This window comes from Pollicipes pollicipes, unplaced genomic scaffold (genome assembly GCF_011947565.3).
Source record: "Pollicipes pollicipes isolate AB1234 unplaced genomic scaffold, Ppol_2.1 Scaffold_3447;HRSCAF=4054_pilon_pilon_pilon, whole genome shotgun sequence".
Classification (NCBI taxonomy): Eukaryota; Metazoa; Arthropoda; class Thecostraca; order Pollicipedomorpha; family Pollicipedidae; genus Pollicipes; species Pollicipes pollicipes.
The window spans coordinates 4,573,409-4,591,497 of record NW_023596297.1 but is presented as its reverse complement, the minus strand read 5'-3'; the positions used below and the strand labels follow the sequence as shown (position 1 = coordinate 4,591,497).

The 18,089-nt window shown below is 53.7% G+C and overlaps 1 protein-coding gene across 6 annotated transcripts in view; it reads left to right on the top strand.

Moving 5' to 3' along the window:
- LOC119091430 (proton channel OtopLc) overlaps positions 1-18,089 on the top strand; it is a gene marked incomplete at its 3' end in the record, with an annotated part of 59,264 nt that overhangs the window by 21,498 nt on the left and 19,677 nt on the right. For 4 of the 6 annotated variants that reach the window (XM_037214220.1, XM_037214221.1, XM_037214224.1 and 1 more), the window contains 1 exon segment: positions 9,235-9,293. In XM_037214220.1, coding sequence (XP_037070115.1) covers positions 9,235-9,293 — 59 coding nt within the window. 6 annotated transcript variants of the gene reach the window in all.

The window sequence follows — 18,089 nt, the reverse complement described above, 5'->3', positions numbered from 1 at the left end:
CAGAGGATCGGTGGACGCAATGTTCAAATGAAGATTTGGTCATGCATGTCATGTCCAAAGCTTTTGTTGATCATAGATTCCAGATTGCCAATAAAATAACATTCAAGACAGTTGGGGGTCCAGAAGACGCTCGACAAAATGTGCGACAAACCTGGATCTTGATAGATCTTTAACAACGCATAAGGGCGTTGTTCCCGAATCCTGAAGAAAAGGTGAAGGCTAGATGATCTCAGGATGTCATTCGGCTCAATGTTAGCTTTTCCCCGTTCATCGACTTCAAACCTGCAACATACAAGGCCGTGTCCTATTGGCAGTGGATTGTAACAGCATAGTGTCATGAAATTGGTTCGGAAAAGAAGATAGCTTCTTAATGAGGACCTGCAAGGACTCGTTATGGGGGCCACTAAATAAGGGCCACACAGCAAGTTACCCAGGACTAATGACTTGTTATGGGTAACTTCTTATGGGTTTGGGTAACATCTTGTGACACCGAGCGGAGGTAAAAAACCGTCTCAGAAAGCGAGGATGCTAGAATCGATTGATGTCGTTTTTACCCTTGCATCGCCGCAGGGTTAACGCTCAAATTTTTCGGAGAACAGGGCGTCATGGCGCCAATGGACTAACGCCCTGTGGTCATCCGTCCCTCTTATCCTTTATCCTGCTTCATCCCGCATCCTTGCGTCGCCGCGCTTGTCCGGGGCAGGCTGCATGCGTCAACCACGAGTGGGCCGAGAGCCCTGTGGGAAGGGGACCCCGACCAGATAACCCGCGCGCATGCGCTGGTTGAAACTCGGCGGTTGGCCCCCCAGGCGCATGTAAGTCTGTCCCCACCGTTAACCACTTTCCTTCATCCCATAGCCCTGAAATGACCGTGTCTGGTCAAAAGGACTGTCATCCACCGCAAAGAACAAGACTCTCGCCGCCCCCGGACTCTCCCCGCCCCTACGTCTATAACCTTGATATACACGTTTGGGAAATGAAGACAGCGCAGCCTTTAAGCTTTGCTGCGGGTAGCAAATAGTTCCAAAAAAGTCGCAAACAAAGTGGACGTCATGCCCTTTACCACCGCTTGAAGATTGGCGTTGGACCCCGGCAGTTTCTTTGACAAATATGACAAAGACCATGATTCTGGAGAATCTTTCAGGGAAGGTAAATCAAAGGGAATGTTTCACATTTGAAGATACTGAAGCAAGCATCAGATGTAATCTAATGTAACAAGCTCACTTATAACTATTGGTATACTTTTAAGTGGAAAAGACTGGTCTAGACAACACAGTTTCTCTGTCAAGTAAACATGTTCCCCGATGCGCTATTCTTTCATAACGTCTTCGTACCTTGTGCCACATTGATTTAGAGCCAGTTGACGGCCGTTATATTCGGAAATCATGCTCACGAACGCCAGATATGAACGACTCGAACATGATATATTTTTGGCCTTGATGGCCTCATAGCTTATGGAATGACAAGAATTGAATGACATTATTATGACGTCATGAGCGTCAAGGTGATCTTGGAATACTCCTCCCGAAATAGCCTCCCCATTTTGACAGGCGTGTAGGTCAGAACCAGAGGGGTTTAGGTCTTAAGAAGTGCAGGACTCAGAACTGCACCGAATAGTCTTCAAGATGGCCATTTCATTTCAAACATTACAGAAATGCGGAACATTCCTTTAACACAAGATCTCAAAAGATGCTTCACAATTGTGCCTGGAATCTTTGCAGGTCCGGGATCCGTGACTCAACATGCGCATTGGGAATCTGTTTATGGGATCCACGTGCGTGGTTAGTGGGCGCTCTTACACGTGCCCTCGCCGTCACGGGCTTACGTCACGTTACGTTACGTTACGGGCCGTCTTCCCTACTTCGCTGCTTTGGTCAGGGTGTGCCGGGCTGAGGCACTGTTGTTCAATGATCGGATGCTCAGGGTTCCGTGTAAGCCCGTATTGTGTTGTATTGAGCAACTGCTGAGCCACATGAGCCGTTCGCTCGCGCGCCGTCAGAGTCAGAGTCCTAATTCGCGTAGTTTATTGTGTGGGCTCAGGCTCTGTCACTCACATGGTCACATTTATGTTGTCTGCTGCCATCAACCAGCAGTGCCCGGCGATCATTTTCAACGCTTGATGCAGACGCGTGGCACAGCAACGCAGTCAGAAGTTTTCTATACTGCACTAAATCAATCGCCTCACGGGGACTGATCGGACTGCCTTTCCCGGGCCTGGTACTCACTGACATTCCGCTGGTCACAATCCATTGCTAGCAAGGTGCTGGCTATGATAGGTGGTATCCCATTTGGTGCGCTGACAGCTACAGCGTAAAATTCGCCGTGCCCTACCGCTCTACCGCAGCAATCTCACGGTAACGTATTGGCTTTAAATTCAAGAGCTATCACAAAGGCCTCGTCCGTTGTCCTCGGACGCTCCGGCCCGACTGGAGTGAGGAAAATGCTGGCCGTCTGTTTGCTCGTCGGGCGTTTCACGATAGCCCAAGGCGCATCGGACGGTCTTCGTTTGAGCGGAGCGTGTTTGGTCGGCGCGACCGGCGCGATTGCAAATGCGCGAGGCATTCAACGAAGATAGGGATGTGGCGCGTGAAGTTTTGGTTTATTTTTGCATGCGCTGCTGTATGGGTTATACCAAGTGTATCCATGACGTCTAGGGCAGCTGCCACTTCTGCACGCGTGACAGTGCCAACTGAATCGTTGTATCAGAGTCATAGCGTCCAGTGGATTCAATGTTAACATAATGACAAATGAAGCACTTACCGCTCCGAAGATCGTGAGACCACGGGTGTGTATGTTTAAACTACACAGTGTGTCGGGGTTAGGTCGTGAGTGCTTAGGCGTTCACTGCGCCACGACACTGGTCTGCTTTGTGTTCCCATATCCAAGGTCACTCATGATCACCAGCCCGTTCACGTTCACACCTGCACTCGTCTGTCCTGTTCAGGTCCTCAGGGAACAAAGCTGACCTGTCAAGGTTCCCAGCGGTCTCCTGGCCACGTCTCCTGAACGAATCATGTACCCAGGTCCACAAGGTCGTCTGTTTAGATCCACATGGTTAGCGGTCAGGTCGGCTGGTCCGGCCTTGTTCGGACTGTGTGTCGGCGGTGCTTGTGCTGCTGCCCGGCTCGGTGTAAACAGCCGCGTTCAGGCCCGCCTCTCGTCTGGCGTCCGGGGCACCAGCGCGAGCGGCACCAAAATCAGGCACGATGCGGTCCGACGGAGATGTCAAACTGGGACCAGTTCGGCCGCGGCGCCGCTGAATTAGCGGCCGGCCGCTTACGCATGACATCAGTAGATATAAAACAAATACCGCGCGCCTCCCACGGCCGCATAGCTATCAACGAGTACTTTGACGGCAAAGTTGTCGTAACAGAAACACGGATACGTCACTCACCGTGATCAGAGGCGCAGCGAGGAGTCAACCTTGGCTTCAGGTAAAGCTCAGGTTCTCAGAATAGCCGGCGGGTTCTGGCCGGCCGAGCTACGGCGCCCGTTGGCATCTCTGCGGCCCGCCGCGCGCAGCTCCGGGGGCGGGGAGGGGGCTCCGGGGGCGGGCCCGGCGGCCCGTCCCAGGCGGGGGCAGTGCCCACCGCGGCCCAGCGGCGCCCGCCCGCCCGCGTGCGAGTGTGATTGTGTGGACCGCGGCCTCCCTCCTCCCGGACGCTCGGAGCGAGGACGAGTCGACCGCAGCCATGCACCACTCGCCGTCGCCGCGGTTCTCCGTCAGCCCGCGCCGGCTGCAGGTACGGCGCCCGGTCACGCGGCGGCCCGCGCTGCCCCGCAGCTGCCGACCCCGTGGTCAGCTGTTTCACGGGTGCGTTGCTGGCGCTCGGCCGGAGTCAGGCAGTGTGTTGTCATGCTGGGCTTTGTCCAGCTGTTCGCCAACGTGCCCCAGTTAGACGTCTGGTTGACCTGACATATTCCTGGCTTACAATGTGAGGCTTCTAGCTTACGAAGTGGGTCTCCTGGCTCAAAAAGTGAGGTTCGTGGCTCACAAAGTGAGGGTGTCATGCTGTGAGAGAATGGGGCATTGTTAACTGTAGAGAGACACACATGACAGTTGTGATTTTCACTTCACATTCCATGGGAAAACCCGCAGCGAGCTGAAAGATACCCACTTATTTGTTTATTGTTGTCACCCGTGGGCAGTCATCTCTGCTAGGTGCCAAGGGAATCAACGCTATTTTTTTCAGCACATGATTGGTGAACATTTGTTGAAAACATTTTCCCTTTATGTAATGCAGGCCTGAAAAAGACATTAATGCTCATAATGCTGAAAAACCGTTACTTGAAACCATTGCGATCAGAGCCATCAGGCCTCAGAGCACTCACAACAGAGGCGGCCAGACCCTACAAAAATGGTTGGTGCCGGTTACACAGCCTCGCTTCTGGTGAAGGAGTATCCGTGTCAGCCACTTGTCGAAAAATAGGGTCGAAAAAGCGAAAATAGTTCGAAGGAATACGATCATTATAATGTATTGACTTGCCGCGCCAGCGCTGAAGGATACAACTACCGGCTAGCTCGGCCCAGGAAGCTCCGTGCCGTGGTTTGTTTGCTTTGCGAGACGCGCATGGCCGGAGTCTGCAGCTGCCGCGTGGCGCGGCACCAGAGACGCTCGTGGCACCAGACCCGCCACAGGGTGGCGACTCATCCGTTATAAACACGGTGGCCGGCTCGGGCTGAGCCGCTCTCGGCCGGAGGAGACCGCAGCGGCGAATCAGCGTCTGGGAGACAGCTTCTTCGCGTCTGTAGCAGCCTCGGATTGGATTGTTTTTGTTGAGGCTCTTGCTTAAAAGCTGGGGAAAGTTAGCAGGATTCATTTCCTGTTCTAAAGAATTGCCAAGTCAAAAGAATGTTTTTCGTTGAGATTGTCCATTTGATTCATGCTTTTTCAAATAGAACGGCATTGAGTAACATTTGTGCTGAAAACAAACCCAAAACAAATCTTCCGCCTAGCAACACTCGTAAACCTGTTCGATGGTTGACTACATTGGTACACTAAGTAGGGGGACGAATAGGCCTGCCCCTCCCCCCCCCCTTTTTACCTCGGAGGACATCCAACCCTAGTCGAGTGTTGACTCATCCACGCATAGCGTGGAGGGCTCAGGCTATTATTTTTCTTGCCACTGGCGGTCCTGGACTGCCACCCATGTCGCTCTTGGTTGACAATGATCAACCTTAAACACGGAGATGCTGCAAGGAGATACACTGATACGTTATGAAATAAACATTGGGTACATATCAGGAGCAGAGCACGCGCCACACTCGTCCCACGCTCGGCTCTCACGCCCGTGGAATGCGTCACGGACCGTAATGGGTCTTCCGAGAAGGGGATGACGGCATGAACCGCCGCCTGCTGAGGTGCCTGAAATAGGCGGGCAGACGCCAGCTCATGCTTACGTTGATCGTCCAACTGGAAATCGCTTATCGCGCAGTGTTTGTAGAAACTGAGACGCGTTTCGGATATAACGGCGGGTTTCTTAAAGTTTTCGCGTTGGCTGCCCTGCCCACTCTGTCTTTCTCGCCCCTTTGTCCCTGCTTGTTCCTCTTCGTTTCTTTCAGTCGCTAAATTTACTCCCGCTCTCCATTTTCGGAAACCTCTCGCTGCCCCACTTCCCGCTCGCTCTGCCCGCTCTGGCCTTTCCTCCAGCGCCCCCATTCTCGTTCCTTCCCGTCGTTCCAGTGCGGCAGGTGGTGAGCTCTCACAGCGGCGTGTGCACGTTTCTGCACGTTCCTCGGCGGCGCCGGTCGGCCCCTGCCCGCCACCTCGGCTCGGGTGGCGGCCGGACCCGCGCCCGGCGCTGCTCTAGTTTCCGAGTCGTCGCGCCGCCGGTGCCGCCGTCGGTGGCACTGCCTACCGCCGGCCCGCCGAAATGGACGGGAGTGCTCCCGTCGGACTGGAAACGGCGCCGGCCGCCAGCTCTCGCCGTCGAACGCGTCGGACGGCCACCTGGGGATGGAGAGCGGCTGGACGAGTCGAACGGGGACTCATGGAGGATGGGGAGTGGCTGGACGAGTCGAACGTGGACTCCCGGGGAATAGGAAATGGCTGGACAAGTCGGACGGGGACCCATGGTGGTGGGGTTGGGGAATGGCTGGACGAGTCGATCGGGGAGCCATGGGGGATGGGTAATGGCTAGCCGGGTCGAACGGTAGCCTGGGGATGGGGTGGTCGAACGGGAGCTCGCTGTAAACGGTCCAGCGGAGCCACGCCTGCAAGCATGTCTCTGTGGACAGGCCAGTGGGGCTTTTTCACAAGATATTGTACGATGCTGGTGTCTGGATTATCATCAGAACCAGCGCCGTCATTGTGAGGGGTCTGCTACCCGCTCAGTCCTCAGCTAGCGTGCGGGACGGCGGCGCGTGGTGGAGGTGACAGTGGGATGGTGGAGCGGCCCGCTTGCGCTGAGGCCGCGGGACGGACCGGCGCTGGGTACTGTCAGCAGCCCCGTGTCAGCCGACAGCGGGTGTCACGAGGTGTCAGGTGGGTGTCACGCGGTGTCAGGCGACCTGCCATGCCGCGCCATTTGGCCAGGCTAACGCTCTGCGAGAAAAGACCGGCCGCAGCCCGCCAGGGTGGGCGATCGATCCGTCCAGCTGAACACGAGGCCGGTATGTGTTTCATAAATTGGAGTGGGTTAGATCCAGACCCACTATGCATCCAGCAATGCAGTTGAAATGAAGGATGTTAACATATATATGAGTGGGATGAAGCGTATTCTGTAACAGAGCAAAATCGTACAGGGCCTTGTTATGATGTTATCGATATGAGCACGAACGCGAAGCTGTCTTGATGGACCCATAGAAGGAAGGTACTCACGGCTGGGTAGTGCGTGCACGTCAAAAAGTCAGAGATACACGCGGTCAACAAAGCACACGGGCTGAGGAAACAAGATGCAACAAGACCACAATCATGCCGAAAGGGTTAGAATGCTTGCATGCACACAAACGTCATGCAACTTGTATATTCCTGAGCAATCTAAGTCTAGTGACTAGAGCACTCCAACCACTTGGTCTGTGTGTATATGTATGCTCGTTAGTCAATATTGGGTCCACCCTTGGCATGGTCAGGAGCAGAACTTCTTAATAACCGTGTACGTCGAATGCCTTTTTAATGTAACCTGAGACCCATAGAGTAGATGCTGCTACGAGTGACACCCCATGACGCTCGTGGTTTAGATAAGAGTCCTTCCGGTGAACAATGGTTATTTGAGGGCGATGCGTCTCGGGAGGGAGGTGGGTGATGGAGCGAGACTGCAGTCCGCTGAGAGACATGCGCCGCGGAGAACCACCCCGCACACCAACCCCGTCTGGGATTTGTACGGCGCTCGGGTGAGGCTTCCACCAGGGCGACACCCAGCCGCCTTGGGTTAGCACCTTGTCGCGGGCGGCCTAACTAACCCCGTCTGGGATTTGTACGGCGCTCGGGCGAGGCTCCCACCAGGACGACACCCCAGCCGCCTTGGGTTAGCACCTTGCCGCGGGCGGCCTATGTTGGCCATCCGGGTCCGTGGAGTGGAAACGCCACAGAGGCCCCGCTCCTCTCCACTTCCCCCGTGAATCACTCGCTCACCTACTGGCGCCCCGCCACCGGGGCCCAGCAGCGGCCCACGAACTTGTCAGACAGCGACGCCAACATACGATCAAAGCTAGAAAACAATGTCGGTGAAGGTCGGGCGCGCGTCGTCCGTCGCGCGGACAGCCACCTAGCGGGCCTTGTCGCTAACTAGAGGTTGCTCCCGGCAGCCCCCAGAGGTGCGGACTGTTAGGCTCGGCCGGACGACGTGCCCCAGATGACCGGAAGTGTCGCTCTCCGAGCCGGAACCGCTTCCGCGCCGGGAGAGGGGGGGGGGGGGTGCTGTTATTGACCCCCGTTAGCCGTGGTCGCCGTCGCAGCGGGTCCGACGGCCGCAGTGGACGTCCGACCCGGTCTAGCGAGCTGCCCTGGCACCAACCGGGCCGACCAGACCCGCACCCACAATATGGCTCCCATCCCACCGACGCGACCGCGCGTCTTGTCGATGGATTAATGGTCCGCGACATTCGATGAACCAGGGGAAAGGATAGAGTGGGAGAGCTGGACCACGTGATTAGTGGACCAACCGGAATGATTTATGTTCCTTGTTGGCGTTTGCAGCTGTAATCGTAAAAAAATACGTCAACGGAAGCCGCGCGCCTGCTTTAAAGTCGTCTTTCGGATCTGGAAATTACAGGATAGGGGTTGTGTGCAAGATTTCAGACATAAAGACTTGTTCTGCTTCAGTCAATATCCCAATTTTTATGGGTTTCCGCAGATACTGCAAGCCCGTCTTGCCTATTATTTAGTGTAAGTGCTTGCACTCGGACACCCACGAGTAATGGGTGTCATTATTATTGCATGTGTATGCCCGGGAGACTGGGCCGTGGTGGTACACCATACCACGGTGAGAGACTTCCTGCTCGGCTCTAACATGGCGCTCGTTCTTAACGACCCGCTGCTCCGTCATGTTGCATAACTTGCAATGACTTACCGGCCGCCGCTCCCCTGACATGTTCATCTCGCCGCAAATACACACTTCAGTTGTGGAATATAAATACGATGAGGCTGGACACCAGACAGAAATGAAGCTACAGCCTCTTACGGAACTTCTCTCGCTGTCGAACCTTGTAAGGGTTCCCTCTTGGACAACCAGACTCCTATAGGACTTCAAACCTGACGTTTTGAAACTGTAGAAGTGATCCAAGTCTCCCTGTATGAACCCACCTGTCTTACAAAGACATTAAACAATTGTTAGGATGTTTTATGCAAACGCAAAAAATTTCCCGAAGTGCTCGGGATCATGTGTGCCAAAGCATAATGTCGGAAAACTTCTGCAGACAACTCCTGATGCCAAAAAGCCAAGGGCCCCAGTTATTATTTCCGTATATCAGGTGCTTCATGCGCAGTATCGATATAATGGAGGTGAGACCTGGAAGAGACGTTAGACCTGATTCGGTTGGCACATGAGCATAAGAACATGACATCAGCTAAGAAGTGTGGGCGTCTCACTTAGCCGCATCTTATTCCACACGTGCCAAACTTGTGGGAATCGGGGCCGAGAAGCTGGCTCGCTCCCAGCTGGATACCGTGTGGGTAGACTGGCGTCCCGCCGCCGCGTCCCGCGCGGCGGGCGTGCCGGAGCGCTGAGGTCTTTAATTGGAGGCGCCAGTGCTGCCAGACGCTGCTCTCAAACACCACCTGCCGTGCGTTTCAGATGACCCCGGACCGTTTCGTGCCAAGTGCGATCGAGCCAGCCACGCCCAAGAATCCAAAGTGAGTATCATCTCACGTCTCCAGGATGGCCGCAGCTCAGAAGGCGGTAACCGGAGCATATGTCAGATACTCTGGTCTGTATCGATGCATATTTGCTCGATTTAATGGAAAAAATATTGTTGAGGTTAACGTCCCAGACACTTGGCCCCCGCTCCCGGTCACTATGGTTAGTTCTCAAGATGCATTCTCTTTTAGCAACATTTGAGTAGACTTTCGTGCAACAATTTTCAAAACATCCCACAGAAAACGGACCAAGAGTCGTCTGAAAGAGTATATCAAAACTGATGCCATGACGTCGCACAATTAAAAACGGTGACCTCCATTGCATACAAGAGGTCAGACTCACGCGACCGCACAATGTGGCATCCCTGCAGCGTGCGCGGCATTACGACTGCCCGTCGCCGCTGTTGGACGACCCAATGTCACCCCTTCGCACCTCACGCGAGCCGCTCTCCCTCGCTCTGCCCGCTCCTCCAGCCCCAGCACCCGCTCTGCCCGCGGCGCTGCCGGCCATCACGTCCGATAAACATTTCACTCAGTGGCGGCGCCGGCTGACGACAGGCCGGCTGTTAATCGGGAGCCGGGAGCTGGGAGCCGGGAGCCGGGACCAGTCGCCGAACGACCCACTTCCGGCACGCCGCGCCGTTGCTGGGCTGGGCTGGGCTGCGCTGGGCCGGGCCGGCCGGTGCCCGCAGGGGGTGAAGTCGCGCCCGCTCAGGGCGGCGCAGACATGCGGGCATGGGCTATCCGGTACCTTCCCATGTAACTGGAGCTCCAAGTTAATGTCGCCTCGCCTGTAAGTTGGTGTTTTTGTTTCACGCCGAGACTCGCTGGTGGGCGTGGGGCTACCGCGCCAGACTGGAACCAGCCGGAAGCCGCGGTGTTAACGATCGGTGGCAACAGGACAAGCTTAGCGGGGAGCGAGCTCGTGAGAAACGGGAGATATCTCACTGCGCGCGAGCAAGCCTGGAATCAGTTTGGACACCAAGCTGCCATCGCCGAGCCAGTTGCCCAGTCTAGATAAGGTCGCATGCCAGACCTCACACGTACAGCCGAAGATTACCACTTGTGGCTCGCTGGTACTTTGTTCCCATGATGCGCAATTGCGGTAACAGGTAGAGTCGTTTAAGCTCACCGCTCTCATTGCTCGTGGGTTTAGAATGGCTCAGTCAGACGCCCTCCCCCCTCCTTCCGCTGAACGATTTGGCCACACAGCCATGTGGGGAGCCAGATCAGTCAACACTAGACGTCAGGCTTGTCTGGTTCCCGAGTTTTATCACTGGCATTGGTTCCTGAACAAGAAAGGGGCTAGACCCTGGGATCCAGTATGAAAGAATGCTGAGAGATCCAGCACAAACCAAGATCCAACACTGGATTTTGCAGAGGGATCCAACAAGAACAAAGATTCTGCCGGGGATTATGCCGAGAGACTTGAGGACGTCACGTTAGCTACTTGGATGACGTCAACCAGAGCCAGGATCCCGTTTTTTATGTAAAGGATCCAACAAGAACCAGCCTCGCGTTTCACTGAGCAGTTCAGCAATGAACTGGATCTAACCCGTAAAGTGGGGTTCTTTCCCCACGTTTCGGCAGATTTAGCAAATACATATATGTCATGGAATATGATGCAGAAGGCTAATAACTCGTTACGAGATCTGGTAAGTCAATGCAGGCGCAATAAATAGGTCACCATGAAGCATACGTGAGTTAACATCATTGGGCCTCAGGATCCAAGTCCTGCTTAGGCATGGTTGTATAAGACCTTAATGGGATCCATGTACTTCCGCTGTCTGCTACTCAACCGGCATCCGTTCTGAATTACCAGGATGTGAAAATTGGTTTTAGCGGTAGGACACGTGGGAACCGGTTTACGATGCTTTGTATTTGGTAAAGAATCAATGACACCAGCATTAGGGTTTTTTTGCGAAAAAAAACGGTGGAAATGAAACCAGTGGAAATGAAACCAGTGGAAAGACCCTGGGTTTTGGCCCTGGCGAAAAGACCAGTGGAATCCGGGGTCCGAGATACTGTATTTGCCAAGCAACCATGAAAGCCAAAGTTTAGGATGTTTACGAAATAATCAGCCAGCATTCGGATCCAAAGTCCCCAGTGTTAAAAAGCCCCATGACAGCCAAAACCCGTTGCCCAATTTTCGTGACAAGCCAATGACCGCAGAGTTCCTGGGTGTGCAACTCACAAGTAAACCAGTGAGAACCAGGATCCAGCGCTGGAACCTCGGGTCACGTCTGGACCCCGGCCTCCACATCCTATGTTCCGTGAGGCACAGCTACCGGGCGCCGCCTCGTCGGCCAGCACGGATCGGGCATATCCTCTGGGAACGGGCCGACTCTGTTTGAAAATCAAACAAGACCGGCTCCAGCTGGATTGGCCTGTTTTGACGTTCATTAACAAGTTTGGCCGAGGCTCAAGGGCATGGGAGGTTGTTGGCAAGCTATTTATATTTGCACACGTGTTGTTCACGTCATCCCATCCTTTGAAGTTTTCGAACAAAACGTGTGTGCAATACGCGCGTGCTTCTTCGCGCACGCATAGGCACAGGTAACCTACAAGTCGATGCCAAAACAAACGGGCTGCCTTGCGCGCGTTCTTCGTCCCAGAACTTGTCTTTCAGTCCCCTATAGAATATGCTACATTGTATACCATCAGCCAATACATGCTGTCGGTGTAATGTACTGTACAAATCCTTGACCGCTGCTTGCAGAATGTCTGGGCACAACATTGATTAGAATGCTAGCTGCTTTCAATATTGTGGCACCTGCGCCACGCCTCGTTCAGTTACCCGTTGCCGAACATTGATCATGAACAAGAAATCCAGCCTTCATTGCATATCAAGCGTGTTTCTAGTTTGATATTGCAGTTTTCCTGGTAAACTTCGTTTTACCCGGTATATATTACCCTGGTCTTGCACAACCTGAACATCCCGTTATAATTTTGCCGTATATGTAACCAGAATTCAGAGCTTAATTTAGCTTGGTATTTCTCTCCACGGGTATCGTGTCTTGATTGCAGACCAGTGCTATTGAAAAAGGGTTGTATGCAGCCATTTCTTAGTTCATCCAAAATGTAACATGTTGTCTTCTTACCCCTCACGTTTTGAGCTATGCTGTCAGCGCTGACGTATGCAATAATCTATTTGTTCGTTTGTACATTTCGCATTTCATTCGTATACCTATTCGTTCGTAAGTATTCGTTCTCCAATGCATTCAGAACACTGTGAATGCTATACCACTTTGCTATCTTCGTGGCCCTGCGGAAACAGGCTTGGTTCTTATATCAGGAACACTGGTTATGCTGCGTGCCACAAAATCATTCGCCCTGTATAGTAAAGGAACACCCGCGTTAACGGACGGCGTTTCATGGATGGACGACACGAAGACCAGAAGTCCTCATGGGGACTATTAGGGACAGTTCTAGAAGAAAAAAACATTCCGTGCATGGCTGTTCAGCTTTTAATCAAGTATGCTCCTCTCTCCCCCGGAACAAAATGTTAGCACATTCAACCGCTTAGCCTCGAACCTGTTTGAAATTCCAGACCTTCTGGAAGGTTCCTGATGATTTGGGTTTACCCAGGTGTGAAGAAGCGCCTCCAGTGGATGCATAAGTTCACGCTGTGTTATTATAACATTTTTTATTAGTAGGATCGTGTTTGGTACCATGAAAGTATGGGGGGGGGATGTTTCACAAGTTAAGCTATACATTATATACATACCACATTAATTGTATCGATACGCCATTTACCAGCCAAATGATTTTATGGCCCGCAGCATAAAGTTCGACATTCGGATAAACGAACCAAGCCTGTTTCCGCAGGGCCACGAAGATAGCAAAATGCCATAGCGTTCCCAGTGTCCTGAATGCAACGGAGAATGAATACATACGAACGAACGAACGAATAGCATAGATGACGACATGATAGGTCATGGCTGTGTGCTGTGGACGGATGTGTGTTTGGGGGGCGGAGGGTACGTATGTGTGTGTGCATGCTTTTTAGTGACCATTCTCTCCTGCCTCATGAAGGATCGATAAGATTTCACATCGCAATAACAAAATCTTCGTCTAAAAATTTTACATGCATAGCCATGAGCCTTATACAATACACACAATAACCAATACAGCGTTGAACAATGCACCGCCTGGCCATGCATAAATAAGCTAGGTCTTAGTCTTAGCTCCTAATCCCGTCTTTTTCTCCCGGTAGGTCATGTCGAAGTCACAATGTCGGTCATTACACAAAAAGAAGGTATCTCCCAATCATTACACACATACACAACACCAGCCATCTGCATGAAAGGACCCCGATGCAGGTTGTTACATGACGGGCTAGGGCAAATACGCCAGAGTTTTTCCATGAGCGGTGTTTCATGGTGTGCAGCGATTTGCCAATTTTCCTGTGTTGATGGTATTTTGGTGTACTTATATGAAGTTTAATTTTACATCAGCATTAATAGTTGTGACAGTTATGATGTGCTATTTTATAATTAATGTGCATTATATTATCATAGCTATTCAACTGCATATACCAGCATATTGGTCTCGGTCAATTATGTAATAAGATGCATCTCTGCCAGTACCCTTTAATGGCTCGTGTTGTATAGTTGTGTGATGATAGGGCTTGACTTTGCGTGAGATTACCGACCATGAGATCCCCATTACATTTTAATGGCTCATGTTGTATATTTGTGTGATGATGAGGCTCGACTTTGCGTGAGATTACTGACTATGTGATTCCCAGTACACTTTGATGGCTCGTGTTGCACATTTGTGTGATGATAAGTGCGTGAGATTATCGAGTATGTGATCCCAGCATGCCCCATCCAATGGACGGGCGTAGTTAGAACATTGACCTACGCTTAGGGACGGCGCGGCGGATTTCGATTGAGTGTGTGTGTGGGGGGGGGGAGGGGGAGTTTCCAGACCGCCCACTCTGCTCCCTCTCCCCGGTTGGGCCGCCCCTGCGTAGCTGATTTATGTATGTTTAGGTGGTGCACTGTGCAACGCTGTATTGGTTGTTTTGTGTAAATAATCTCATAATAAGCTAGAGCTGTTTTTTGGAAACGTGTGTTTGTGTGTGTGTGTGTTTACGCTTTTCGTCACCATTTTCTCTTACCTGACGGGTAAATAACAAATCATGACGCATTAACAAACAAGTTGGTGGTTGGCCTTTCTTCTGTTTTGTCAAGAATCTTGCCCCTTTGCAATGGCTTCATGTATGTTTGAAAGCCGCTCACAGTTGAAAGTTCCCCTTAATACATGCTTGTAATACTTATAATGAAGCTGTGGATTAACAATGGAGAAAAAAGCTGAGGTAATAGTAATTTCAGTCAAGATGTTGCAATCAAATATAGTTCTGTACTTCCCTTTGAGTGACGAGTGCTCCAGCTTGCCGTGCTGGAAAGATGCAATCTCACTATGCGTCGAATCATGTCTGAATGAGTGCCGAATCATGCTCGTTAATTATTTGGTAAAGTTAGCGAAAACTGATGCGTTTGAGCGTTTGATTGCTCCGGGGTCCATTATTCGCAGCTATGGCATTCAACTGTTTCATGGTGATATCTATGATGAGGGGCAGGTAATCTCCGCCCAGACTGCATGCATAATGCGTCTGATTCGCGCGCACCTATCAGCAGCTGGCGCGGACCGGAGACCGCCGGCCCGCGACCGGCCCCAAACGGCGAGAGAGTGGCTCGTCCAGCGCTAAACGAACGTGAGAGGCCGCTGCTGAAACGATGCACTAAGCCTAATGGACGAGAGGGTGACACCGCTGGAATGTGCCACTCCGCGGGCCTTTGTCGCCGATGTCACACTTGTTGCCAGCGTGGCACGGGTCGCTGGCGGCCATGGTCCAGCTCCCGGAATCGCTAGCGATGTTTGAAGCCGCTGGAAATCACGGACGACGTTTCAGCTGTAACAAGCGCAAAACTATATAGGTATAATTTACATCGCGAGGCGTGCGAAGTCGCCTTGCGCGGAAGGGCGCTTCTAATCTAAGGAAACATGCGCTCGCATCGGAGTGACGCACGTACGAATGTGTGCAATGATGATTGGAAAGGCAACATCCTATCGTCATAAAAAATAAATCCTTTCTTCCAGCAGCGTTCCCGCCGCGAATCTTAATTAGCCCTATCGTCTCACGCAGCCCTTCCCCTCGCAGGCTTATCAGGAGCATCTGACCCCGGAGGCCCTCCATCTTCATCTCACCACCCCACGGGTCTGTGGCACGAGACGGTCCGTTGTCCGTCTGTCGGCACGCATCCGGCCAACAGGACCAGGCGCGTCCCGCCGCCGTCTGTCCGCACTAGCCAGGCACGCACGCCGACACCCTGTTTATTAGCGGGCCCAGCCGCTGCCGGCCGAGGGGGCGGGGCTGAGGGGAGGGGGACCGGCGTCCTCCGCCGGCCCTCCGCGAACTGTGCGAGTGCGCGGCGCGCGATCCGGCGCCGTATCGATTGAGCGGCCGCCTGGACGGGCTGCGCGTGCGGTCGCGCCGGGCTGGGACGCGCTGCAGCGGCCCGGTCGATACGTTTGGGTTGCGCGGCGCGCGTCCGGCGCCGCCCCCCGCGCTCCTTTGTTGTCGCGCGCGGCGGTCGGCGCGCGCCCGCCGCCAGTCGCCGGGTGACGGCCAGCGGGGCAGCGCGCAGCCGTCGCCGCCGCCGCCGAGCGTGCGCCGCAATGGATTCGGCTAGCGTGCCGCTGGCGACGGTCGACTCGATCGACAGCGAGGGCGACTTTGTCGACGGCGTGGACGCGGCACTGGCGACGGCCGGCGAGCGGGGCGAGCGCGCCACCCTCCCGGCCGGCCACGACGAGCCGCTCTGCCTCTCCAACCGTGCCATCACGCCGATGCTCGAGAGCGGCAGCGTGGCCCGGCTCAAGGCGGACACCGAGCTCACCGGAAAGTAAGTGGACCGTTCTGCTGGGCGCGAGGCGGCATTGCGCGGCTGCTGGGCAGCGTGACCGGCGCGCACGAAGAAGGCAAGGGTATTCTGGGCTGTAACGCCTTCCTCGAGTTTTTTTTTGGCGAGCCCAAACGCGTCCCTCCGAGTCAGTGCGATAGAGCCCGTCCGGTCCGGTTTCGGTCCGGCTCCGGCACCTCGTCCTGGCGGTCGCCGGCCGCCGTCCGCTACTACAGCCGCTGCGGGCACTGCCCCCACCGCCAGCCGCAGCTAGCGTGACAAACAGCCCAGTGATTATCCCGCGCCTTGCCGCCACGCTGACGTCAAATCAAAACAAACCGTCTGTGAGCGCCGCGTGCCTGCGCCGCCCGCGCTCCCACGGCGGCAGGACAGGGCGGGACAGGGCGGGGCGGGGCGGGACGCCGCCTCCCGCGTCGCTGTCGACCGGCCCCGCCTCGCCTCGCGAGGCGTCGGGAGGCTGCCGGTCAGCGACAGCCTCCGCGACCAGCCGGCGGGCCACCGGAGGCGGGCCGGCCCAGTCCGGATGCACCAATACACGGCCCCCGGAGGACGCGGCGGACGATGAGTTTGCCCGTCTGACCCCCGCCCGGTCGGGTCGGCGGACGGCCCGTCCTGTGGCGCGGACGCTCGGGAGATTGACGGATTTTGCCACGCCGTCGAGAAGTGATTCGCAAGGGTCCAACGCGGCTCCGGCATGCTGAGGTGGGCGTCGGTGGGAGGGTGGCGCCATCTGGGGAGGGGCGGGGGCGACGACTCGTCTCCACGGAACCCCTGGTGATAGCGACACCCCACTGTTTGAACAGATGGACAGAGAAATTATCTGCCTGACTTTCCGGAGACCCAGTTCGACTCCTCACCCCTGGGTATCAGCTGACCCCCTCCCCCCAGGAGTGAAAGCGGGCTTACACCCGCGCCCCCAGCCCCTGGTTATACCCGCGACTCTGCCTACAAACGGGTTATCTATGTTTAGACTGTGTGATGCGACGCCACTTTCATAGCTTTCAACCTAGACGAAATTTGTTTTGAACCACTTTTGTTTTACCCAAGCAGTTGTAAACAAAATGGCAATGTGCGAAATTTGAAGACGACCTGCAATGCCAGGTACATAATTCAAACTTTAAAAACTATTTTATCGACTGAATGAACATGGTCATTGGATTGACAAGTCTACAATTACGGAGTACGCTTAGTGTCATCCGACAAGGAGCCGTGCCAGGCGATTTCCTGTCTAACGGTTATATGGTTTTATATGGTTTTCTAAAATTAGTTCCGTTTCATGAGAACAATTGCGCATACACGTGCCTAGTATATATATTACGTGCGTAGTATATGGCATAGTACGTAGGCAGTATGTCGGATAGTACGCACATAGTATGTAGAAAGGTAAGAACGTAGTATGTGGGATCCACGAGGCCACGCGACGATGCCATGCTGGCTGGTTAGAGCCAATCGCTTAATGAATACTGTGCATGGAAATTATGGGAAGTCAGGCCTTCGTTTTGTGTTATATATATATATATATATATATATATATATATATATATATTTATATGGCGTGAACGAAAAATGAAATAGCTCCGACATGGTGGTAAACTTTTGCAGTCCGTATAATATCAAGCAAACAACCGACGGTGTCACTTGGTATCTTTTCGGAGGCGGGGTCCCAAAGAGCTTCATATGCTAATATCACGCCCATGGCGGTGCATGACAATGCGGCGGTGCATGGCGCTGTCCGCGCTGGGGCTTGCACACGGAATTGCAGACGGGTTTATCGAGTGAGTCCTGCCACGACGCGGCCTGGATTAACTGCGATAAACACAGCTTGAAGCTGGGTTGTGCGGAGTGATTTGTGATACTAATC